The following is a 26,188-nucleotide window of genomic DNA, read 5'->3' on the forward strand; positions in this document are numbered from 1 at the left end:
AAAACTGAAGTTAATATTGTCTACGTGGTTCGTTAAACTCATCGTGTTACTAATCAAATATAGAATGTGTAGGGGGAGGTTAAAGAAAACATAATAAAGAGGAGGGGTGGGTGATGGATTCTGATTTCAATTTTTGCATGTTTTGAAGTCATTTTCTATACTTTTTATGCATCAGTAATGCCATCTGGTGTAACATTACGTTTTTATTCTCTACATTTTAATTATTTAATTGGATCTTGCAAAATAAATCATTATTATTATTGTTATTATTTACATTTGACACGTATGGTTTCTGAAGATAAGTGTAACTTTTTGATAGAACTTTTACAGATTGTTCTAACCAATATCTATTTCAGATTTGGTAAGCAATCTATCTGCAAGTACAAGGTACAAATATAGGTGCCCATATGGCCCCTTCATATGCAAATATCTTTATGAACATGATTGAGAATTGTTTATTCCTACAAAATAAGGATATTAACGCACACATTCTCCTTTGGGGGTACTACATTGATGACATTCTTTTTTGTTTGGAGGTCCCCCAATTGGAGGATATGACTGGTCAATACTAAGCATCCTACTATTACTTATTTAGTAAAGATACAGATAGGAATAACCTATTAGATGCACAACGTTTTCATCCATGGAGCACACAGAGGTTTACCCTTTAGCCAGCTCTTTAGGGCATGAGGAATATTGAGTAGTAAAATGATATAATGTATGATAAAAATGCAGATAGAATAATTGGTAAATAGAGGCTGATGCAGTCTCATTGCATAAATGTAAAGTTGAGGTGGCTAAATTACCTAGGAAATAACTCTTTCTAAAAAAAGAAAAAAGACAAAACTGGGTTGCCAAAAATTCAGTTTATATCAACTTACTTTTTTAGTATGTCAAATCATATAAAATGAATAGTAAAAGCACATCGGCAGACACAAAGGAAAGATACAACTATCAGCCATTTGTTTAGAGATTACCCACTGTTTTCATATAAACAGTCAAGAACTATAGTGGACAATTTAATAAATGCAGACCTAAGGATCCCTATTAAACAAACTAGTCTTACTAACAAAAAAAGATACATTTCCCTGTCTCCACTGTTGCCATTGTAATGGTATCATGAGAGGGAAGTCCTTTGGCCACCCTAGAAGTGGCAAATTGATTCATTTCCAGGACTTTTTCACATGTAACAGCTCATGGTTACTTTACAGTATGCACTGATATGTGGCAGGATGTACGTGTGACAAACTTCAAGAAAAGTTAAACAACGATTGTACCAACATAAATCGGATATAAGATATTCCTATTGGATTTCTGAGTTTGAAACATGCTTGGAGAGATCATGTTGCCCAGTGTTTGGGATTTGGTAAATACTAACTTAGGATCCAAGGATACAATTTTGTATATTGTGGGATCAAAAGAAATAACATGCCAATGTTTTCTAACAATGGCAGATATTGCTGCAGCCTGATTGCCTTACTGTGTAATGAAGTAGGGTGGATGATGTGTAGTCTTGTGAGATGGAAAATTGATATCTGTATCAAAATTGTCTATTGAAATAAGATCAGCCCTGTCTAGTGACAGTCCATGTAAATAAGCCTCAGACAAATCTTGGTCATCATTAACCTCTTTGTAAAAAGCAAGTCCTCAGGCCCCTTGATCTGCTTTTATAATCATCCAATAAGGAACAATTATGACTTAACATAGGAATTGTCCTCTGGGAATTCCTTTAAAAAGGAATCTACAGTATTGTAACAACTCTTTGCATGTAGCAAAGAGTTTCGAGAGTTTTCTTTGCGATAAATATCGCTCTGAATGGTCTTATCTAGATCTACAAAAAGATACAAGTTCAAAAACTGGATGTGATGTCGGTGATAAGTGTGATTGAAATGTAAATTCAGTGTATTATCTCCTAAATAGTCAAAAACGAGAAGCAAATCTTGAATAGAACCATTGCAAATAATGAGCAGGTCATCAATATAGTGTTTATAAAACACTACATTGTGTCGAAAGGGATTGTTATCTCCAAACATGTGGAAGGATGGGGAAAAACATGCCGTAGGATGGGGCAAAACATGTGCCCATCACAGTCCCACTGCCCGTCAAACTGAAAATAATTGTGTATGAGAAGGTAGTGAATACTATCAAGCAAAAAAGTTGTGTGTTTGTGATAGTGTGGATGTGTGTTCTAAATAGTGACGAATGGCTGTGAGACTGTGTTGATGTGCAATGATGGTACATAATGAAGCCCCATCTAATGTGACCCATATGTAAGTGGCGTGCCATGTGAGCGGTTTCTGATTATCACAGCAAGCGGGACTCAAGCTACCAAAGGGGGTCTGCAATAGGAGGTAAGAGTACTTTTACCTACCTCCATCATCCCATGTAGTTCCCTAACAGCATTTCACCTGAATCCTCGAGTCAAGGGATTCTTGCTATCCTCAGCGGGTCTTCAATAGGAGGTTAGTACTTCCACATACCCTCCAAGACAACATATAGCTTCCTAACGGACCTCCATTACTCTCTCTCCCCGATCTTACCTCTACTCTACTACATTTGTGTGAGCGCACTCTGGAGCACGTGACAGTTCTCCTCTTCACTAGCCTCTACAATACAAATGCACTAAAAGCCTATTAAGTCCAAAGAAGATGTACAGAAAGTTGTGACCATTGTGATTGATGTGATGATTCCAAAACATTCTTCTATATGTAAAAGATAAAGGTGAATGTAAAGATATTACCCAAAATACCACAAGTGTGCTAGAGGGAAATCATTTAGTAAAATATGTCATTACAGATGTAAGAGGAATTAATGCTCCCGCTTGTGTGTTGAAGTGGGACACACAGAATGTGCCAGGGGGAGCAGACACTATTGTGTCTGCATTAGCTGCGTGCAAAAAAGGGGTGGGCTAATGTGCTATTGCACCCACTAATGCACATCAGCCGGTGCAATAATGCCAGCTACATCTGCAGTTTCTGTGATTCCACAGCTGTCAAAACAAATGTAACAATGGGATAAGTGTCGCAATACTAACAGGAACCAAAGACTGAATCATATAAACTCTGCAAATGTCAAGTGAATGGGACCCATTCAGATTTTTCCCTGCCTCTTAAGAAGCCGCTTCACAGAATAATGAATAAGGCAAGATGAGACATATTTATTCATCAGTGTTATTCCATACCTTCTGTGATTGAAGATACCTGATAGTCCATCCAAGAGAACAGGTCATTAAGGGTCATATTTACTTAGCAGTGTTACTGCATAAGACACCTTCTATGCTGAAAGACACCTTACAGACCATTCAAGTGAATGGGCCTTATTTACTAAGTGATGTTACTTTGGAAGATACCTTACAGCCCATTCACTTGAATAGGCAATTGGGGGCATATTTATTAAGATGTGCTAGAAACTATCTTATTGAGTAGTACTGCTTCATAAATATGGGAAGACAATCCTTATGAGCAAAATAAGAAATATATATAGAATATAGTAGCTTTGATGAAATTCAATGAATTCCCTCAGAACTCACAGACTACTTGCCAACAGAAGTGTAGTATCTTTTTGTGGCTTTAATAGCAGACTTACAGTGATACAACACAATGTTTCGGGGGTAACCCATTTGTCAAGTGCAATATTGTATTTGTAATTGGTCTAACGGCTAAAATATTGAGGCCAGTGGTTGAGCACACCACGCATAGATATGGACAGTCCTAGCAACTCATACACTATACTGCAGAGGAGGCTGTATTCCTAGGCACTCCACAGAGTATAGTGTGATAAATATTGGTTGCATCTCTGTGGACAGTGGTTGCGAACACCACGCATACATACACACAATATAAGGAGGCTGCTTTATTTAGGCAGCATCTCTTGTCTGGTATCTCCTGGGCAATTTAACATCACGGCTGCGAATTGGCAGCACTCTAAGTCTGCCACTATCCGGAAAAGTTAACATTACGGTTGCGACTTTGATGACAGCAGTTGCAACATCACCTTCTTATATACAAATCCCTAACATCTATTATTACACTGGGGATTTATTTGATTGAATCCAGGATTATGATAACGGAGCATACTGTGTAAAAATACATACAATGCCAACAACTGTGTGACTGGGGATAGTGCCTATACTTGTGGTTAAACTATACCACATTAAGACAAAGAGTGGGTGCTTTATCTCAGAAACTGAAGACTTTTGTTTATGTTTCCTATTTATGTCTATTTTAATGACAATTCCTACCTAGAGGTACAATTGCCTATTTAGTCCTTTATTAAGACCACCTTTAATATTTCAACCATTATCTGGAAATCTAATTACCTACCTTCCTATGTCAAGTGGTTTATCCTTATACATCTGTATGATTACTAGTAGGTAACACTGACATAGATATATCTATTCTAGCTTACATTTCTGATATACATATTTACCCATCCGGGCTTGTATATTGTATCTCCCTCTACAGTTACTAGTTAGCCCATCCTATTTGCTCCTCATTGACATAACGAGGTGTGACTTGAGCACAGGGAGGAGATACGCTTGATCATTAACTCCAGCATTCACATTACGAGTTAAGCTAGCTGCAGCATTCATGTACTATTAACTACACCGGGAATATCCAGCAGACGGCTATTATATACATACAGTTACATCTATATTTCTTAGGATCCTAATAGATTTAACTATTCACGTGATTTCATATGTACCTTTTGATACCACCCTAATATAGGGTCCTGTCGAAATTTATATCAAGATTACGTATACGGACTGGCAATATATTATCTAAGGAGTGGATTATTGTAACATGCCTTTATTTCTTCGAGTGGACACCTCCTTCATTGGTTGAGTTTGGTCTTTTATATCTGGTCTGTTTGTCCTTTATGAGTATACTTTATTTTAAGATTTGAATCATTAAATATTAATTGTAATTCATATCATTTCACACACCTAGGTTACCGAGTGCTATCTTAGCTGAGTTCTTTCTCTTTTGATTCATAATTAGCACAATTCTGAGCCCAGCACTTTTACCCTATTTATTTACTCCCATATGACACATAGCTGAGCAGGGGTTGTCCTCCCTCCCTTCCCCCTGCCCCCTATGTGTATTGATGAGTTAATATAAAAGTTTCCCAGCACGTTACCTGACAACTCTAGACCTAATGAAAGGTTATTGGCAGGTCCATCTCACTGAACAGGCAAGAGAGAAAAACGCTTTCTCAACACCCAAAGGCCTGTTTCAGTATACAGTGTTACCCCCTGCCCCTGCCACATTCTATAACACCATACTAGATATGTAGTGGCATAACTGATTGATGTTGTTATCCACAGTGAAGACTGGAAGTCCCATCTCTGAAAGGTTCAAGCAGTACTTAATTCCATTCGCGCCGTTGGTTTAACTGCTAATCCTCCCAAGTGTACCATTGGCCTGGAGGAGGCAAAGAATTTAGGATATTCAATTGGAAGAGGATTGGTTAAACCACAGGTAGCGAAGGTAGAAGCTATACAAAACTGGCCCCAGCCACTTACCAAGAAACAGGTAAGAGCATTTGTAGGTCTGACGGGTTACTATAGAAGGTTTATCCCAAATTTTGCCACAGTTGCTGCCCCTTTAAGAGATCTCACAAAAGCAAGATACCCAATTACAGTGAAGTGGTCTCCAGAAGCAGATCAGGCTTGTAAATCATTGAAAGAAGCTCTCTGTGCCCAACCTGTCTTGGTAACCCCAGACTTTTCTAGAGAGTTCGTAGAACAGACAGATGCTTCTGATGTGGGCTTAGGGGCTGTCCTTTCCCTAGAACCCCAGGGTGAGGAACACCCCATTAACTTTTTGAGCAGAAAGTTAAACCCACAAGAAAAGAACTACTCCATAGTAGAAAATGAATGTCTGTCAATAAAGTAGACTTTAGAGGCTCTTTGTTATTACCTGTTAGGAAGAAAATTCAGGCCAATTACAGACCATGCTCCTCTTACTTGGATATCCCAGAATAAAGAGAAAAACTGAAGGGTGACCAGGTGGTTCATTAGTCTCCAGCCCTTTAATTTCACTGTGGAACACAGGGCAGATCTGAAACAGGGAAATACTGATGGGCTTTCTAGGGTACTCTCCTTGATGTCCATGGTTGCCCTACTAAGGGTTAAAGAGCCAGGGGAGGTTCTGCAAGCACAGCCAGGTGCAGATCACCTGACCTTAATTAACAGAGTGTAAGAAAGTAAGGGCAGGCTGGATCAATTCTTCCCTCTCCCTTATTCCAGCTAAGAGAGTTGGATGCTAAAGACAGGCACTGACCTGCAACAGGTTTTGTTTCTGATATCTGTGTTTTATTATTTGGTTAGTGGGGAAGCCATCCAAAGATAGCTAGAGAATTGCTGTCTAGTTAATGCTCAGAAAGAGCAAGGATTACTTTTCAATTTTTGATTCTTTTGTTTGTCTTGATTTTGTCTGCTGGAGTAACAACGAAAATAAAGCACTTAAACCAGGGCTGGATGGTCCTGTGACTATGCTTTACCCTAAAAAGACAGTGGGGCTTATGCAGAGAGGATCGTGATTTACTGGGAAAACGGCAATAAAATAGCCACAGATTTGGCATAAATTATGGCCGTATGCAGAAAGCGCCTTTACCTTCTTTTAGCAGATGGTAGTCAAATTGCCAAGTTTTTCTGGCGACCTGAAACACGCCATATTATAGGGCAGAATGGCGCGTTCCAGCGCTTCGGTCCTTCTGGAATTGCACGCTATATTAGCATGGCGAGTTCCAGGTTCTCGCCACGTGTTTGGTGACTTTTACACTTCAGAAAACTGTTCTGGCGGATTTTAAAAATCGCGCCATTTTCTCGGGAGTAAAAGGTTTTCTGGCGAGTTTTTTGGCCAGAAGATGGCGCAATTTCCATTTCGATCCTCTCTGCATAAGCCCCAGTGAGTTTTAAGGATCCCAGACAAGAACCCTTCAGTCAAAAAGTGTATTTTGTCACAATATATAAAATATATATCCAATAAAGAGTATCACTTGTGAGCACATCCACATGTCTTAGACAGGTCTGCAAGCCTGCCTTTCAACCATTATCACCAAGCAGTGTTTCCACTGCAGCAAGGGATTCTGGGAAATGACATGCAAATGAGCATACAATGTCACCTTTTGCCTGAAATCCATTTACATGGAACCCATATATGCACATGCTCTGCTGTTCACACAGCTTTCAAGCACTGTGTGTGTATATATTTATTATTATTATTAATATTACAATATATATATTTTATTATTTGAACACTTTAGAATTTAAGATTAAGCCTGGGCTGTCATATGTGGGAGATTTTTAGGATATCCTGTACTCTGTATAGCCAAATCCTGTAGGCATGTAATCTGAAAGATGGGGATTAACTGGTCTCTCACAATGTAACTCTCCATTTCTTCCTAAATGTTCTCTTTTTAAGTGAATTTGTTTGATGTTCAGATTTGTAGATTATTGTTACACTGGCATGTGGTGTTCATAACTGTCCCTGCTCGTGACTTATATTTATGTATATTGTTATACAGTATCGATATAAGTACATTTTATGCATTCTATCATGATATACTAGAAACTATATAGTCTAGAAACTATAAAGTGCAGATATGTTAGAATTAGAGTACATAAGAGAATATTGTGTTCTATTAAGAATGTGTTGAGTACATAAGGTTTATCTCACTGGTACTGCATAAATAAATTGTTGTTTATTACTGTCACTTTAAGAACACATGATATACTATGCTGTTGAACTAGAAGATTAACAGAGTAGGCAGTAGGGATACGATTTCATTGATTCATTTTCTCTGTCATTAGCTTGCAACATTGTAGTAAGAATTGCTACCATATAGTATTATTCTCATTGAGTACAGTATAGTGAAAGTGATTGTGATACTGCATAAAGAAATTGCTACTGTTATTCATCCTCTGAAGAATAGATAACCAACTATGCTGCTAAAATGTAAACATAACATAATACAATCTACTGTAGGGCTACAGATGCAGCGGCCGTTATTTTAAGGAATCACGCGGTGTACCTCGGTCATGATGTGGGATTTCTTCAAACCGTACCGCCTTGAATCCTTAAAATAATGGCCGCTGCATCTGTATGTTTCCATTGATAAACTGATCAGCTTCAGATGCAGATCAGCTGTCTAGTTTGGGTTTGAAAATTAGTTTTGAAAATAGGGCTCTACACAGTATGTGTGATAGGGGTATTTAAAAAGGGTCTGTGTTCACTTGTGTAATATCAAATGACCAAGGGTTACCCATGAAATAATGTGTCGCTGTATGTCTGCTATGTCTGCTATTAGTCACTAAAAGATTTTGATATTATGCTTGTGTTGGCAAGTTGTTTCTGAGTGTGGAGGGCATACAGTGCATTGATTTTCTTCAAAGTTACATGGAACAGCAGGTCACTGTTTTTCTCCTCCTTACACCACTTGATGATTATCCAGAGAAAGGATACCTGACGGTTGATCTGGTGAGTGCAGATTGTGCCTGAAATACGTGTGTTTTTGATAAAATTACAGTATAATGAATTACAAGAATTTTTCAGTAAAATGTTCTGCTTGATGTACAGAGAATCATTATAATTATCTTGTATTCAAACTATTGATTTGTATTTAAGTTGTCTTTTTGTTCACGTTATAGGGGTATAGAAGAAAGGGAAAGGGATGTGAACAAAAATGTTGGTTACAACACAAATCACTAATGTATAACACACCAGGCAAACAGCACTACCTGAGTTAATAATCACGCCCATTCAGGCCAATATAGATAGGGTGCAGGGAGACAAGGAGTCCTCATCAACTCCAACAAAGAATCAACCCTGTCTTCTGGTCCATTCCTACATGTGTAACATGTTGTACTTCCCTTAATAAGATCAAAAAAAATCTAACAAAGTCCCATCCAGAACATCGGAAACATAGTGCTGATTCTGAGGCCCGGGCCATGGTGCCTTCGCCCGCGCGAAGGCGTGTGGAGGCTGTGATGAAGCGGGTGCTTTCCCTGGCCATGGGGGAAGGGCTGTGGGGGGCATTACTAGGGGCATCACGGAGCTGGTTCACCCTCATTGGGCAAACTGCTCACTTGACCGGCCTCGCAAGAAATCAGTTTGAACGCGCAACCCCTCCCGTCCGCACTCCACATGTACGCGAACACTGCCTTAAGGCAGTGTGATCGCCCAGTGTGCGGACTCCTCCTCATGGTCTGCGGTACCATGGCCCCAGCCTTAGGCTTAAGGAGTTCCGTTTTAAGTGCTAATGGCAAGAGCGGTGGTGATTCGATGTTCCCCACACGTCTGGCTTGCACAGATGCATACAAACCAGACATCTGGGGAACAACAGAGCATCACTTATAATGCTTTGGCCAAAGGGTTTACTGTAACTAAATGACCCTTACTCATGAGAATACTAACATTGAAGTATTTAAGTATTTATTTTGTCACTTTGGATGTTACATTGAGTATTTTTGTCTTTTGTTGTATACATTTGGCCACGCTCAGTTGCACTCCTTTTGATATACATATATATATATGTATATGTATATATATATATATATATGTGTATATGTATATGTATATGTATATGTATATGTATATGTATATATATATATATATATATATATATATATATATATATATATATATATATATATATATATATATATATATATATTGTGGTGGGTTCTGGGGTTGGAGCTTGCTGGGATAGTGTGTTCATATATTGAATGTAATGCCATACATATAATCTACAGTAAGGTAAATAAAATCTGAGCATGACATTCGATATTATGTAATAGACATGGCTTGAAAACTTGAAAGTACAGAGCATTTCATATTCAATATGCTGTGAGACCACTTTCCAATGCTGGAGAACAGATCATCATCATTTTAATGAATGGGTTTTAAATATTCCCCATCTGAGAGAAGCATCTTCACATAAATATTAAATCCAGTTCAAACTCAAGCTTGTAAAAGTCAATGCATTTTGTTGGGGGTTTATGTTTTAAAGGTAAAAATGATAAACAACTGTTACTGACATCATAATAACAAAAGTTAAAAAAGGTTCATGGGACAAAAACAAGGGTTTCATAAAAGTTATAATCTTTATAACAAATGCAAACGTCGGATTCATTCATGTACTCTTTTCAACCATCTAAACGTCTGACCTTTATGTTTCCTTGTATATTCAAACGTTATGCATATTCACCAACTAAAATTACTTTAATATATCAGCTTTTAGTCCAGCTCTCACCATGCAGTAACATATTATTTACTAATGTACTGCACCGACACACTTTATTCGAGCAAATACCCGGTATGTACCTGGCAGATACCTGGAATGCGCCACTCCTCACCTCTGACAAGCCCCGTTGCATTTGCCTTCCCAGCCTGGGTTCATGCCTGGCTGATGGGCGGCTGATCTGTTAAATGATAATGATTAGGATTTAATAGGCTGCAATGCTTCGCGTGTCTACCAGATGGCATAAATTCATGAATTGTAATGCAGTATATATATATATACTGTGCATTATTGCAGCCAGCGGGAATAAAATGCTTCAATCCCTGCTTGGAAAATACCTCAATGCACTCGGGCAGAAAACAGTCACAAACCTCAATACACCCGGGTATACCCGAATTCGTGGGACTAGCCAAGCTCGAATAAAGTGTGTCGCCAGTGTAACTAAATTGGACAGAAAGATTTAAGTTACTTATGTATCACCATTCTTCATTTTCTCTCTTTCTTTCGCTCATTTTCTTTCCATCTTTGGATGTCTTCTGTTTAATCATTTCAATGCAATTTTTTATAATATTTTTTTAATAAAAAATGTGTTATTTGAAAATACATATGCCTTCTAATATATTCCTACAAAAGTTTTGATTACATTATAGTTAGAATTTAGGGTAGAAATCTAATATTGTAAAGTAAAAATAACCATTTTAGCTGTCTGCTATTTAAGGCACCACTAGATGGCTCTAAGCTATCATAAATGTATTGCTGTAGTGGTAGTCACTACTTACGTCCCTTAAAGGTTTTTTTTCAAATCCAAACTACACAAATTACTTCGGAACAAATTCTCACTTTAGTCAGGAGCCAATGAGTTAATTTCGCAAATGGAGGAAAAAAACAAACTCGTGTTCTTACCAGGTGATACCAAGATTGCAATAGCTATGCAATACTTAACTCCACTGATAAATAAGAGTTTATTACTGCAAGTAATACAATGGGGAGGGGACTATTATATATTTCTGACTTAGGGTTATGTAATGGGAGGAATTATTAACTCTTGGGCAGAACATGCAACCTTTTAATGCCTGAGGGTACCAATGCATAGCACAGATACCAAAGGGGTTAATATCTTCCACATATTACAATACCTATTCCCTTGCCTACAGTATCGAAGAGGCTAGTAAGGCATTGCATTGCATGGCAATGCCTTACTACCCATTAATGCAAGTAAGTGTCACCCCTATCACCCTCTTCCCCTGGGGCATAACCATCCTCCCTGGGACCACTACCACCAGCAACCCCCAATGCACCTAACCCCCTCTATACGATTGCATAACTACTCTATAAGCAGTCTAGGATGTTTGGCCGAGACTAAACTGCTGAGGAGCTCTGCTGCCACCATGTCGCTGCTAATAAAACTAGCCACTGGAACACGTCACCGCTTCACATTTCTGCAGCACACCATACTGCTTCTACACATTTGTCCTGCAAAATTTCTGCATGGCCATCTTTAAATGTCCAGCCGACACCACAATGTAATTAGGGAATGTGCCTTTTAAGTAGGAAACTCAAAGCACCCGCCAGCGCCGGAAACAAATGTTTTACTAAATTAATCTTTACATTTTATGGCGACAAGTTTCTTGATACCCCCTTGTCTCCTCTGCTACTCTTTCGTCACAAGAAAATGTAAGGATTAATTTATTCAAAACTATTAATAATTTATTAAAACATTTTCTTCCGGTTCTGGCGAGTGTGTCCTCCTTAGTGGGCGCTTTTATAAATGGCGTAATGGTGGTAGGATAGTTATGATACGATGTCCACGTAGAAATGTGAAGACGTGGCAAGGTGCCTTGCGAGGAGTTTTATCAGTGGCAAGATGGTGGTGGGGGAGTGCCAGTCGTGGTTTGGTCACGGCCAAACATCCCATTCCACCCTATAAGCCCAAGGTGACAGGGCTGCAGAGCAATAAATCCAAAGATAATCATCATAGCAAATATTACTGTTTTTAATGGTTGGGTATCAATATTTGGATTAGTTCCAGGGGGCAGAGACCCCGAAAAGAATTGTGACAATCTACGTGGATGGGGTACCATATTTATTTCATTAATCTCCTTTAGTGTAAATGTGGCTACAAAGGCTTTGCAGTGGATAACCCATGCATATGTATCAATAAATATGTGTATATTTTCATGTATTTCATATAGGTTCAATTGTTTGTATATTGTTAATAATTGACTTGTTGTTTGGGTACATTGAGTTGCCTTATTAACCACCTTGGGCTATTAGGGTAGTTAACCAATTATATAGAGGGTTAGGTGTGTTGAGGGGGTGTTTGGAGTTGGTGCTCCAGGGGGGGTAGTTAGATTGGCACGGGGGGGGGGGGTGGGTGGTCGTGATTAACCCCTTGCTTGACTTAGTGTTTAGTGCAGCATTGCTATTTTGTGTCAGAATCATTAAAAGGTACTAAGATTTATTATGCCTTTACTCCCTATCATGTGAATAAGAGCCAATGTGTTTAGCTAAGCTTTAGCACTCTGTTATTGATCTGGAGATAAACGCATTACTAGCCTCTTCGGTAGGCAGGTTATTGTAAGGAATATATTAACCCTGTATTAGTCCTTAGTGTTTGGCTAGTCATGGATTTCAATAACTAGTTGGCCACTGGGATACGAAGATGTTATCTTATTAAATGTGATACATTTTCATCCCTATTACCGGTTTGTATAGATTATTTTGCCTACCGATGTAGCCTGACATATTTGTTTCCTGCAGGAATAGAAACTGTGGGATCCCAGCCATGGCTCCCCCTATGAAGGAATCATCACTGTAGATGGACCAAATCGGAAGTAATACTGTAGATCATCCATAGCATTACCAGGGGAAGGGATTTGGGCTTCAGGCTACATCTGTATGATGATTATTTACATACTAGCTGAGAGACCTGGTGTTGCCCGGGATGTAAATGCGTAATAGCGGAGGGGGGGGAAGGGGGAGCAGAGGGGGGGGAAGGGGGAGCAGAGGGGGGGGAGGGGGAGCGGAGGGGGGGGGAAAGGGGGAGCGGAGGGGGGGGGAAAGGGGTAGCGGAGGGGGGGGAAAAGGGGGAGCGGAGGGGGGGAAAAGGGGGAGCGGAGGGGGGGGAAAAGGGGGAGCGGAGGGGGGGGAATGGGGAGCGGAGGGGGGGGGAAGGGGGAGCGGAGGGGCGGAGGGGGGGGGAAAGGGGGAGCGGAAGGGGGGTGAAGGGGGGTGAAGGGGGAGCGGAGGGGGGGAAGGGGGAGCGGAGGGGGGAGGAAAGGGGGAGCGGAGGGGGGGGAAAGGGGGAGCGGAGGGGGGGAAAGGGGAGCGGAGGGGGGGGAAAGGGGGAGCGGAGGGGGGGGGAAAGGGGGAGCGGAGGGGGGGGGAAAGGGGGAGCGGAGGGGGGGGAAAGGGGGAGCGGAGGGGGGGGGAAAGGGGGAGCGGAGGGGGGGGGAAAGGGGGAGCGGAGGGGGGGGGAAAGGGTGAGCGGAGGGGGGGGGAAGGGGGAGCGGAGGGGGGGGAAAGGGGGAGCGGAGGGGGGGGAAAGGGGGAGCGGAGGGGGGGGAAAGGGGGAGCGGAGGGGGGGGGAAGGGGGAGCGGAGGGGGGGAAAGGGGGAGCGGAGGGGGGGGGAAAGGGGGAGCGGAGGGGGGGAAGGGGGAGCGGGGGGGAAGGGGAGTGGGGGGGAAGGGGGATCGGGGGGAGCAGGGAGGGAAGGGGGAGGGAAGGGGGAGTGGGGGGGGCGAAAAGGGGAGTAAAGGGGAGTGGGGGGGAAAGGGGAGTGGGGGGGGGGAAAGGGAGTGGGGGGGAAAGGGGAGTGGGGGGGGGGAGAGGGAGTGGGGGGGAAAGGGAAGTGGCAGGGGAAAGGGAAGTGGCGGGGGAAAGGGAAGTGGCGGGGGAAAGGGGAGTGGCAGGGGGAAAGGGGAGTGGCGGGGGGAAAGGGGAGGGGGGGGGAAGGGGAGTGGGGGGGGGAGGGGAGTGGGGGGGGGGAAAGGGGAGTGGGGGGGGGAAAGGGGAGTGGGGGGGGGAAAGGGGGGGCGGAGTGGGGGGGGGAAACGGGGAGCGGAGTGGGGGGGTAAAGTGGGAGCGGAGGGGGGGAAAGGGGGAGCGGAGGGGGGGGAAAGGGGAGCGGTGGGGGGGGGAAAGGGGGAGCGGAAGGGGGGGAAGGGGGAGTGGAGGGGGGAAAGGGGGAGCGGAGGGGGGGAAAGGGGGAGTGGAGGGGGGGAGAGGAGGGGGGGAAGGGGGAGCGGGGGGGAAAGGGGAGTGGGGGGGGAAAGGGGATCGGGGGGAGCGGGGAGGGAAGGGGGAGTGGGGGGGCAAAAAGGGGAGGAAAGGGGAGTGGGGGGGGGGAAAGGGGAGTGGGGGGGGAAAGGGGAGTGGGGGGGAAAGGGGAGTGGGGGGGGAAAGGGGAGTGGGGGGGGAAGGGGAGTGGGGGGGGGAAAGGGGAGTGGGGGGGGGAAAGGGGAATGGGGGGGGGAAAGGGGAGTGGGGGGGGGGAAAGGGGAGTGGGGGGGAAAGGGGAGTGGGGGGGGAAAGGGGAGTGGGGGGGGAAAGGGGGGGCGGAGTGGGGGGGGGGAAACGGGGAGCGGAGTGGGGGGGTAAAGTGGGAGCGGAGGGGGGGAAAGGGGGAGCGGAGGGGGGGGAAAGGGGGAGCGGTGGGGGGGGGAAAGGGGGAGCGGAAGGGGGGGAAGGGGGAGTGGAGGGGGGAAAGGGGGAGCGGAGGGGGGGAAAGGGGGAGTGGAGGGGGGGAGAGGAGGGGGGGAAGGGGGAGCGGGGGGGAAAGGGGAGTGGGGGGGGAAAGGGGATCGGGGGGAGCGGGGAGGGAAGGGGGAGTGGGGGGGCAAAAAGGGGAGGAAAGGGGAGTGGGGGGGGAAAGGGGAGTGGGGGGGGAAAGGGGAGTGGGGGGGAAAGGGGAGTGGGGGGGGAAAGGGGAGTGGGGGGGGAAGGGGAGTGGGGGGGGGAAAGGGGAGTGGGGGGGGGAAAGGGGAGTGGGGGGGGAAAGGGGAATGGGGGGGGGAAAGGGGAGTGGGGGGGGGAAAGGGGAGTGGGGGGGAAAGGGGAGTGGGGGGGGAAAGGGGAGTGGGGGGGAAAGGGGAGTGGGGGGGGGAAAGGGGAGTGGGGGGGGGAAAGGGGAGTGGGGGGGGGGGAAGGGGAGTGGCGGGGGGAAAGGGGAGTAGCGGGGGGAAAGGGGAGTGGGGGGGGAAAGGGGAGTGGGGGGGGGAAAGGGGAGTGGGGGGGGAAAGGGGAGTGGGGGGGGGGGGAAAGGGGAGTGGGGGGGGGGGAAAGGGGAGTGGGGGGGGGGAAAGGGGAGTGGGGGGGGGGGAAAGGGGAGTGGGGGGGGGAAAGGGGAGTGGGGGGGGGGAAAGGGGAGTGGGGGGGGGGGAAAGGGGAGTGGGGGGGAAAGGGGAGTGGGGGGGAAAGGGGAGTGGCGGGGGAAAGGGGAGTAGCGGGGGGAAAGGGGAGTGGGGGGGGAAAGGGGAGTGGGGGGGGGAAAGGGGAGTGGGGGGGGGGAAGGGGAGTGGGGGGGAAAGGGGAGTGGGGGGGGGGGGGAAAGGGGAGTGGGGGGGGGGGGAAAGGGGAGTGGGGGGGGGGGGAAAGGGGAGTGGGGGGGGGGGAAAGGGGAGTGGGGGGGGAAAGGGGAGTGGGGGGGGGGGAAAGGGGAGTGGGGGGGGGAAAGGGGAGTGGGGGGGGGGAAAGGGGAGTGGGGGGGGGAAGGGGAGTGGGGGGGGAAAGGGGAGTGGGGGGGGAAAGGGGAGTGGGGGGGGGGGAAAGGGGAGTGGGGGGGGGAAAGGGGAGTGGGGGGGGGAAAGGGGAGTGGGGGGGGGGAAAGGGGAGTGGGGGGGGGGAAAGGGGAGTGGGGGGGGAAAGGGGAGTGGGGGGGGAAAGGGGAGAGGGGGGGGGAAAGGGGAGAGGGGGGAGGGAAAGGGGAGTGGGGGGGTGTAGAGCAGGGGGCATATGTATTGTCATAATTTATGTATCTGCCTGCCCTCTCCCCCCCCCGTCCGGGCGTCCATTCCCCTGATGTCTCGGCGGCTGGCCGCTCTCCCTTCTTGGTTCCCCGATGGCCCGGGGCTTGCTTTTCGCTCCCCCGTTCCCCGTGACTGGCTCCCCAGTGACGCGCTCCCCCGTTCCCCGTGATGCGGTTCCCCGTGACGCGCTCCCCCATTCCCCGTGACGTGCCCCCCCCTGCGATCGCTTTGTCCCCCGATGTGTCGGACTGAGGCACGTGCAGGCGGCGGCAGGAAGTGCGTGCATGTGTGGGCCTGGGGCCTGGCCTGTGTGGGCCTGTAGCGCGAGGCTGAAATGGGTGAGTTACTGGGGCCATCAGTTGAGGCGGGACACGCAGTGGTGTGACTTACCTGGGCGGGCGGTGTGGTGTGGTGTGTGGTGACGGCCACTGAGAGGGGGGAAGGTGCGGGGCCTGTAGTGACAGCCACCGGGAGGGGGGAAGGTGAGCTGCGGTCCGGGTGACGGGGGAGAGTGACGGGCACCGGGAGGGGGAAGGTGAGCTGCGGTCCGGGTGACGGGGGAGAGTGACGGCCACCGGGAGGGGGGGAAGGTGAGCTGCGGTCCGGGTGACAGGGCAGAGTGACGGGCACCGGGAGGGGGGAAGGTGAGCTGCGGTCCGGGTGACGGGGGAGAGTGACGGGCACCGGGAGGGGGGAAGGTGAGCTGCGGTCCGGGTGACAGGGGAGAGTGACGGGCACCGGGAGGGGGGAAGGTGAGCTGCGGTCCGGGTGACGGGGGAGAGTGATGGGCACCAGGAGGGGGGAAGGTGAGCTGCAAGGGGGCCTGAAGCAGTGGTGTGAGTGTGTGAGGCCAATGAGAGGTGTGCGGGGGTGGGCGGTGAGTGTGTGAGGCCAATGAGAGGTGTGCAGAGGCGGGCGGGCCAAGGGACCAATGAGATTGCCGCTAGGGACAGGGAACACAGTACAAACAGAGAAACATACAATGCTTTCAAAAATATATAGTAAGATATAAATTAACATGGAAAACAGGATTCCTCAAGAAGAGTACAAAGTAGAGCTCTACTTACAACAGTATTTTTTCAGCAACTTCAATTTATTAATAGACTGTGAAGAGTGCAACATTTCAGGTGCAATGTGGACGTTTCATCAGGTACAAACACTATCAAAAGCACACGTATATAGCAAAATGTTGGCACCAAAAATCACAAACAGGAGATGGAAATAATACACAGTATCATAGAAAATACAATGATAAGAGTATAAAGATTAAGTGGTAAAATGTATAAGAACACCATCTAAATACAGATTATAGTATAAATATATTTAAAGACATGAGATACACATCTGGTGTACATCTGCGTTGCCCCAAAGGTGGACAGTCTGATTGGGCACCCCAAGAGCTGCTCCCCTCTGCACAGGGCCAGCGTGCTAAGGGTTAACATTTGCTTGTACTTTGTGGAACGTCAACCCCACTCACTGGAATGTTAATGAGTCAATAGGACACAAATAACTTTTTTCATAATCCCTTTATCCTCTGTACCCAATTTTACAACTCTATCTGTCCATGAAATGTCTGTGAATTGAATATTTAACCCTGTTCTTTTACTGTAACTATGTATTTTTACAACTCTTTGCCCAGGACATACTTGAAAACGAGAGGTAACTCTCAATGTATTACTTCCAGGTAAAACATTTTTACAAATAAATTAAAAAATATATATATAATCTTTTTGTGCATAAAATTTTAAACCGGAGGTGGTGCAGGTGAAAAACAAACTGTGGAGCATAGAACATAGTAAACACCACCAAACCGGAACTATCAGTATGGTCTACCCTCAACCGGAAATTACCTCACTAGAACAGAACAGAATGCCCGTGAATGAAAACTAGAAGTAACCTAACTAGAGCACTATGGAACGCAACCCACAAAGGAAAACAGCCTGCTCAAAATGTAGCCATAGTGCAGTGTAACAACATTTAACAATAGGCTATAATCCCATTTATAGGTGCAAGTCCCGGGACAGTGGAGTAACACACAATGGATCCAGGAGTAAACTGTAAATACATAAAAAAAAAAAACAATGTTAATCACTAAACCAAACTAAATACATTTAAACTCTAGGTACAATAATCTATCCAAAACATTAATAAAGTTTACAAATAACTGACTGAAGGATAATCCTGTAACACAATAGATAGGCCAAAATAAAACCTTAAAGATATTTCCTAATTACATACCCAAAATCCAAAGAAAAAGTCCATCTGGATAATAAAAGAGGAACAAGATGATTGTCTGAGAAGGAGACAAGTAAGTGATAAACATCCAGTGACTAATTAATCCCTTTTAGGTTTTACTGTATTCAATGTAAACATTCACCTACTCTCCTTCTGCAGCAAACATTCCTCCCTATTACCAACTCTTCCTCAGAGGACCCACAGAATCAATAATCTGGAACTTTAGCTGACTCATATTGTGTTTAGCTAACCAAAAATGCTTAGCAACCTTGAAATTCAAATGAAGTTACATCAGTTTTCTTAAGGACTTACATAATTTTCTGTTTGTGTTAACTTAGCCACGTATAATAGGATGTATGGTCTTACACACACGGTTCAATATAGGGCTCCCTTACTTTGGAAAACTACTGTACAAGGAAGATATAGACTCAAGAAAAGTCTATAAAGGGTTTTGTTTGAGCTGCTTTTCAATTAATATATTATTTGCACTTGGTGGTTTTTTGTATATATCACGATTTGTATTATTATTAATTGTTCACTTTTATTTATTACTTTCACCTTTGAAACACTGTGTTCACTAGCACATGACTTAGTTACATGATTTAATCACATATATTATTAATCACTATCAATTGTGGATACTCCACTGTAACTTTACATAACTGTATAATAGCACCCGATTACACCCCCCCAGTCCTTGTCCACATGGGAACCAAAGTATTAGAACATCAAAATCTGTCATGCGTACATCCCATTAATTTTATAATTTTTACCTGTTCATGGATGGTGAAAAACATATCCCTTGGTAACGGAGAAATCCTGTTATCATTGATTATTTATTGTGTTGGCCAAACATGCAGGTTTGTCCTCATTCAATGTGTCCCCTTTTTTTCTGTGATTATTCACATATCCATTATAGGCCGATCGACAGCCTTGGGTATACAATAAATGTACATTTTTGTAGTATCTCTATAACGCCAGGTATCAGAACATAATAACTAGCATCAAAATTAGTAAACTTGCAATATTTACTCTTTTTGGTGCTCAGTTACTATATTTTTAACATATGTATTAAAATGTTTTTTTTTTTTTTTTAGTGGAATCAGCTTGATGAGCTTGCTAAACAATGCACTTTTTGTTAGTAACAATGCATCTTTGGTTTACCGAACTTTGGTGACTCTAGAGTCATGTGTACAGTACTTTCTGCAATATTAAGAATGTGTAATTTCAAATAATACAACATAATAGATTAAATATCCATTTAAACTGTACATACATGAGAGAGATATGTACTTTATATAATGCAAAAATAAATATCATACTTTGTAAACGATCTAACAAACAAACAATTATAAACCCTCTAAAAAGCGCTAATCTACAAAAATGTGAATAGGAAGTGGTAACAAATTAAGGTGAATAGCCCTAAAGTGATCAAAATAAAAGCAGCCAATGGAACATTGCTGGAGTGCTGGAGTACACCATCCCTGTTACCATCACCGCCGAGTGAGGGGACCCCTGCAGACTAGACCACGTGGATCCGTGAGACGCTGTGAGGGACGGAGACATGAGGCACAGATTCTCTCAACTGTACTCGAGATCCCTCATCCTGTAAGTAGGATTTCAGGGTTCTAGACAGGGGGGTGATTGAGAAAAGCCTTACCACGCCATGTGCGTGCCCTGTTGCCTGTTTTCTCTATGATTTCAGAGACATCATAACACCAGATCAGACAACACCCCTGCCTGTCCACCAACTATCAGGATCATCTATCTGGCATAGGAAGCCTTATCAAAGACTGCCCAATTGGTTCACGGTATTGGGGTTCATTGGACTTTATTCACAGCGCCTGGGACAATTTATTTGTATGTTTATTTGTAAACGATCTAAAGCATGTTTATGACCTAAAGCAGAGGTGTGCAAACTGGGGGGCATGCCCCCCAGGGAGGGTGGGAGATTTATCTGGGGGGAGCCCAGGAAGTTGCAGAGGTCCCGCGCTCCTCCCCAAGGCATTTAAATTAAATACCGGGGATCACGTAAGGCTTCTGCAACAGTAACACTTACCAGATTCCAGCGCGTCTCCATGGCAACGCGACATCAAATTTTCGACACGGGTCATGTGACGTGATGTCACCGGCGTCAAATGACGTCATGTGACCCCGGAGCATCATTTGACGCAGCTGGCAGGTATGATACAGGGTGCGAGACTGGGGGAGGCAAGGCGGGGGGGCAAAGCTTCAAATGTTTGTGCTCCGCTGACCTAAAGGGTTATTTTCTATCATATTTATTTGTTACAATTTTCAAATTAGTTTAATTTTTTTATAGTTGTATTATATATTAGTTATATATTGGGATTAGAAACTGAATTCACTTACTGTAAAATGTTTAATACATCATTTATCATTGCATATTAGAAATATAACAATAGACGAAGTACAACTGATTATCATCTGAACAGATGTAGAAAAATAATCTTTTTATTTACATTATTTTGTTAAAAAAACATTAGGTAGCAATGCAATAAGTAGTTGGAATCCCCCTGCAGATGCACCCCCCTGCAGACGCACTTACCAGAACTCCCTCCTACTGTCTCTATACGTTCTCCCTACCTACCAATTAGATGTAAGCTTCTCGGGGCAGGGATTCCTCTTCCTTAATGTTACTTTTATGTCTAAAGCACTTATTCCCATGCTCTATTATTTATTTGATTACCACATGTATTACTACTGTGAAGCGCTCTGTACATTAATGGCACTATATAAATAAAGACATACAATACAATAAATGGTGATTGAATATTAATGCTGTGAATGTGTTTAAAAAATGTGGTTCAATTTGTAGTGAGAAATGTACTTATTACAGATGTACATGGTCAACAAACATAAACATAGCATATATTACTTTATATTGTAAACACCCACATTTTCATAACACAATTGTAATTGTTGTCAGTCTTTCACAAGATCTATAAACTGAATGCCTTTAACTTGCAGCTTTGAAGTGAAGTGCAGTGTCTTGCCACTTTCACTGCCAGAAAAGTACTGAAAGCTTATTTCAACATTCAAAAATGAATGTATTAATACTCAATATCGATCGATTACCTGAGCTTGTGGAAGGTTGTTCCCTGACACTTTACAATTCTACACACAGCAATTGCTTGGCGTATTGACACAAACCTAAGAAATGTGTTGTCTTAGTAATAGGTCCTGCCATCATTAATCCACACCATTAAGACAAAAACTGATGGTCAGTCAAGGACACCGGCTATTGCTAATAGTAACTTTTTTTTCACCATATTTACTGTTCCAAACTAAGTATTAAGTATAACGTTTCCATGGACAGGTGTTATCTTATATATTTTGGACATATACAGTACATAATGTAGTATACAAGATTAAAAACGAAAACAAAAACGTTTCATTTAAGCTTACATAGGTACAGTAATAGGTAATATTGATTCTTAAGTTACTATCAATGCTAGAACAAACACAGTAATGAACACAAAGTTGATAAGATTGAGTCACTATGGTGCAATAAAATAAGAAAACGAACAGTTACTGCAGTTTACAACAGGTAGTACTGAGAACGACGATTTTGAACTCTACCCTTTGGAAACATCAGTCGAGAGTTCGATGGTGCAGAGATAATATGAGACATTAATAACAATCAACTTACACAGTATAGCGAGGAAACAATTAAGCATTTTCTATTTCCCGTTTCCATATCAAACGGCTGATGCCTTTCAGCACAATTATTGTGTGGACAGCGCCCTCCAACAGCACATAACACTTCTCTCTTTCTGCTGCAGTGTCGATATACTTTTCCGGATTGAGTACAAAACGTACAAAATAATAGATTGCATTTTATGCATAGTAATTAAATAACAAGGTGTGATTTTATTTAGCAATTAGGATGCATACCCAAGTTACACAAATTAAGGAAATTAAACCGAGTCCGACTTTTAAATTACATGGAAAATATTTTTGTCACTGAAACACCTTTTGCAAAGAGTACCAGAAACTAGTGCTGGGTAACGTGCTTTTCGTTTTTTAATGATAAAGTATACATTAAATGGAAAGTCTAACAATGCTTATCGGATACTACTTACCTAAGATGTTTCCAATGAGTGCTGTAATGAACACTATGATATACCCAGCGATAAGCACCCATTCATATTCTTTAGGGTGTAAATATTCCCTCCAGAGGTAGCGAAGGAATTCCTCATCATAATCAGAGGATTGGTTCAATAGGGGCGCCTTGGTTGCATTTAGCTCTTGTAAAGACCAATTCCTACAGAGTAGATCATCAAGTTTTGTACCCGAATGTTGCATAGCTTGGTGTCCAGTTAAATGTTTCTATGCTTTTCTCTTCTACTGATAAAATGAATGAAGTACAAATGATTTCCTGATCATATGAATTTATAAATCCGGTGTAGGTTGTTGAGTCGGTTAGGTTTCATAAAATAGTTTTGCTGTTCACCATCACAATACACTCCAATATATAATATAGTAGTTAAGACGGCAGAGCTATTCAGAGCAGGAAACAGATGGAATAGATAGAGGGCATTTCCAGGACTTAGCTAAAAGGAGGTACAATCTCACTTAGAGCTGCACATGCTCAGGAATCAGGATGCATATGCTCAGGGTGGAATATGTACCTGCTCCGTTATGTGTAGATTGTTTTGACCAAAAGCTCCCGATTTTTTGGTGTTATAAAGCTTGAACTATGGATTCCATTTAATAGTGCAGAACCTTTTCCTCTGCTTCCGGCAAGTATTCCGATAATGTAATCTGATCAATATAACAGACTCTCTGATCCCTGAAACTCTACATCTGCTAGCTGTCCACAGTACTCCTGTGCCTTCACTGAACGATAATCGTGTGGGGGAGTTCGACATTCAGTATGAATTCTTATACCTGTTTGAGTCATCTCTTACCGAGTTCAAATATATATATTGCTGTACAGATTTTGCCAAAAAGGAGTGCAAGTAGGTAAACTTTCGCATTCTACTGCAATTTAGTTTTCAATGCAAAACAATATTAGAATGAAAGATAAAAGCTAAAATTACACTTTTGTTCAGAGGATGTGATGATGTGACTGACTGTGCAATTGTAGCTGGCAGGAAAGGAGCAAGCATTTTTCATATAGCAATGTCAGTAATTCATATTTAATTAAAAAAAAAAAAAAAAAAATTATTTCCAACACGTTTTCATAAAACTACAGTCTCACCTACATGCAAACAAGAGAAATCATTTATGAATTTACACAACAGTGAAAAGAAGTGAGGGGGAGGTACATTACTGCTTCATAAGAGTTAACTACTGAAGTGCATTTCCCCAGAAATCATAGGGTGACAGCTCTCAGTGAGAATATAGAAGTGAAAGTATTAAGTTTGGAGGCACAATAGTTCAAGAGAAGTCAATATAAGGCATAATAGATTCCTTCCAGAGAGATTCCTTGAAAAACTGCATTTAGTGGTAAATTTATAAAGCTGTAGTCAGCTATAGAATTGTAATAATCACTGTCATATGCTATGATATTTTAAACAGTCAATAAAGATACAAAACAGTCTAGTCGGTAAAGATTTATTTTGGCAAATTTGGAAAACCCTTTAACCTTACTTTGTAGTGTCCCTTTCTCTGGGGATCTCTGCATTATCAATTAAAATCAATTATTATATGTATTCCATTTACAGGCAAGGGTTCTCATACTGTAAGTATGATTGCCTTGCCATTGTGGTGGAGAAAAGGGGTTTCCATACTCCCCGTAGTAAAATTTAAGTTGAATTTTTTTTATAAAAAAAATCAAATGTTGAAACAGAAAAGCTAGATTTAACCCTTCAAGCATGACACTGTGATTCATTTACATAAATCCTGCTCTGCACTGCACACTATATGGCCTGTGTACTTTAAATTTATTTTAAAACATTTTATGAGTCAACATCTCAGTGCAGAGGCATAACTAGGTGTTTTTGTGCCTGGAGCGAGATCCTCCAATAGCGCTCACCACCAAACACACAGCACACTGACACACAACACAGAGCACTGATTGAAATTGGCACCCTGCACAGCACAGCAAATCACACTGGCATAAACACAGCACACTGACATAAACTGTTGCAGTATACTACCACAACACAGCACACTGAGAGACACTGACACACAGAATATGGACACACACTGATGCACAGCACAGCACAGCACACTGACAGACACTGACACAGAGCTAGAGATATGCAAAAATAATTTGGGGCAGATTTAGATCAGCCTCGGATTGGCCAGTTCCTTTGGTTTGTGGATCAGTCTCAAAAGGCGAATCCATAATTTTAAAAAAGCTGTGTGTGCTGTGCACGCGCATAGTGAGTGAAACTTCTTTGTGTGTTCTCAGCAACATATAAAGTAACAATAATATTATTACTGCTTAGACAAAGCATGAGTAAATTTGATTGGCGGGGTCATGTTATTCCAGCAGTGCAGTTGCAGCAGTACTGGCATCATGGATGTTGAGCAGGTGGGGGAACTCACAGGGGAGGGGGGGTAATAGGCACTTCTTTCAGGGCGGTTTCGGCGCATCACTGGGGTGTGTGTGAGTCAGTGTGTGTGTGTGTGTGTGTGTCAGAGTGTGCGTGCGTGTGTCATTGCGTGCGTGTGTCAGTGTGCGTGCATGTGTCAGAGTGTGCGTGCGTGTCTCAGAGTGTGCGTGCGTCAGAGTGTGCGTGTGCGCATGTGTCAGTTGTCAGTGTGTGTATGTGTGTCAGTGTGTGTGTATGTGTGTCAGTCAGTATGTGTGTGTGTGTGTGTCAGTCAGTGTGTGTGTGTGTGTGTGTGTGTGTGTGTCAGTCAGTGTGTGTGTGTGTTTGTCAGTGTATGTGTGTCTCCCTGTGTGTGATGTGTATGTCACTATGTCTGTGTCCTGCCTCCTCTCTCCAGACTCCCCCCAGCACCCTTGTCCTGCCCCCAGCACCCTTGTCCTGCCCCCAGCACCCTTGTCCTGCCCCCAGCACCCTTGTCCTGCCCCCAGCACCCTTGTCATTCCCCCAGCACCCTTGTCCTCCCCCAGCATTCTTGTCCTGTCCCTAGACCCTCGTCCTCCCCCAGCACCCTTGTCCTCCCCCCAGCCCCTTTCAGCAGCCCCCCCTCCCCCATTCCTACCAGATCGCGGCACAGAGGAGATGGAGGCAGTGGTGGTGGGGAGGAGGGGGTGAGGGGGGACGGGGAGAGGGAGGCATGGCAACTTCAGCTGGAGCTGGCTCGGAGGGGAGCGCTGCAGCGCATCAACTTCTGAAGCTGGCTCAGAGGGAAGGGAGCGCACTCATTTGGAGCCCTAGAGCGGGTGCGCGCGTCAAGTGCTGGAGCGGATGCGTGTGTCACATGCTGGAGCGGACGCGCGCGGCACGTACTGGAGGCGCGCGGCACGCATGTCCTGGAGCGGCCGGGAGTGAGGGAGGGGAGTGTGCGGGTGTGTGGGGGGAACGGCGGCCGTTAGGAGCGGCGCCGGCGGCAATCACCGCCACCACCGCATATGTCAGCGGCCGTGTGGTGGGACTGGTGGCTGTTAGGAGCAGCGCCGGCGGCTATCGCCGCCGCCACCGCATATAACAGTGAGCATGGGGGGGAGCGGCGGCCATTACGTGATGTCACTTCGTTTCACATTTCGTCTCCATCTCTCCAGTTTTGTCCCATCATGACTAGGTTCCACTAAAGAAGTTTCACTTCAAAAAAAATTCAAAAGACATAGAGCAATCTA

At 44.2% G+C, this 26,188-nt stretch overlaps 1 protein-coding gene across 1 annotated transcript in view; it reads right to left on the reverse strand.

The window, feature by feature from the left end:
* Positions 1 to 23,298, reverse strand: part of HCRTR2 (hypocretin receptor 2) — a 96,525-nt gene extending 73,227 nt beyond the window's left edge. The window contains exon 1 of the mRNA XM_075594830.1: positions 22,551 to 23,298. Within this exon, the coding sequence (XP_075450945.1) occupies positions 22,551 to 22,773 (223 nt within the window). The 5' untranslated portion in view covers positions 22,774 to 23,298. The remainder of the gene's footprint in view (positions 1 to 22,550) is intronic.
* Between the last annotated feature and the right edge of the window lie 2,890 nt (positions 23,299 to 26,188).

Source organism: Ascaphus truei, chromosome 4, assembly GCF_040206685.1.
Source record: "Ascaphus truei isolate aAscTru1 chromosome 4, aAscTru1.hap1, whole genome shotgun sequence".
NCBI lineage: Eukaryota > Metazoa > Chordata > Amphibia > Anura > Ascaphidae > Ascaphus > Ascaphus truei.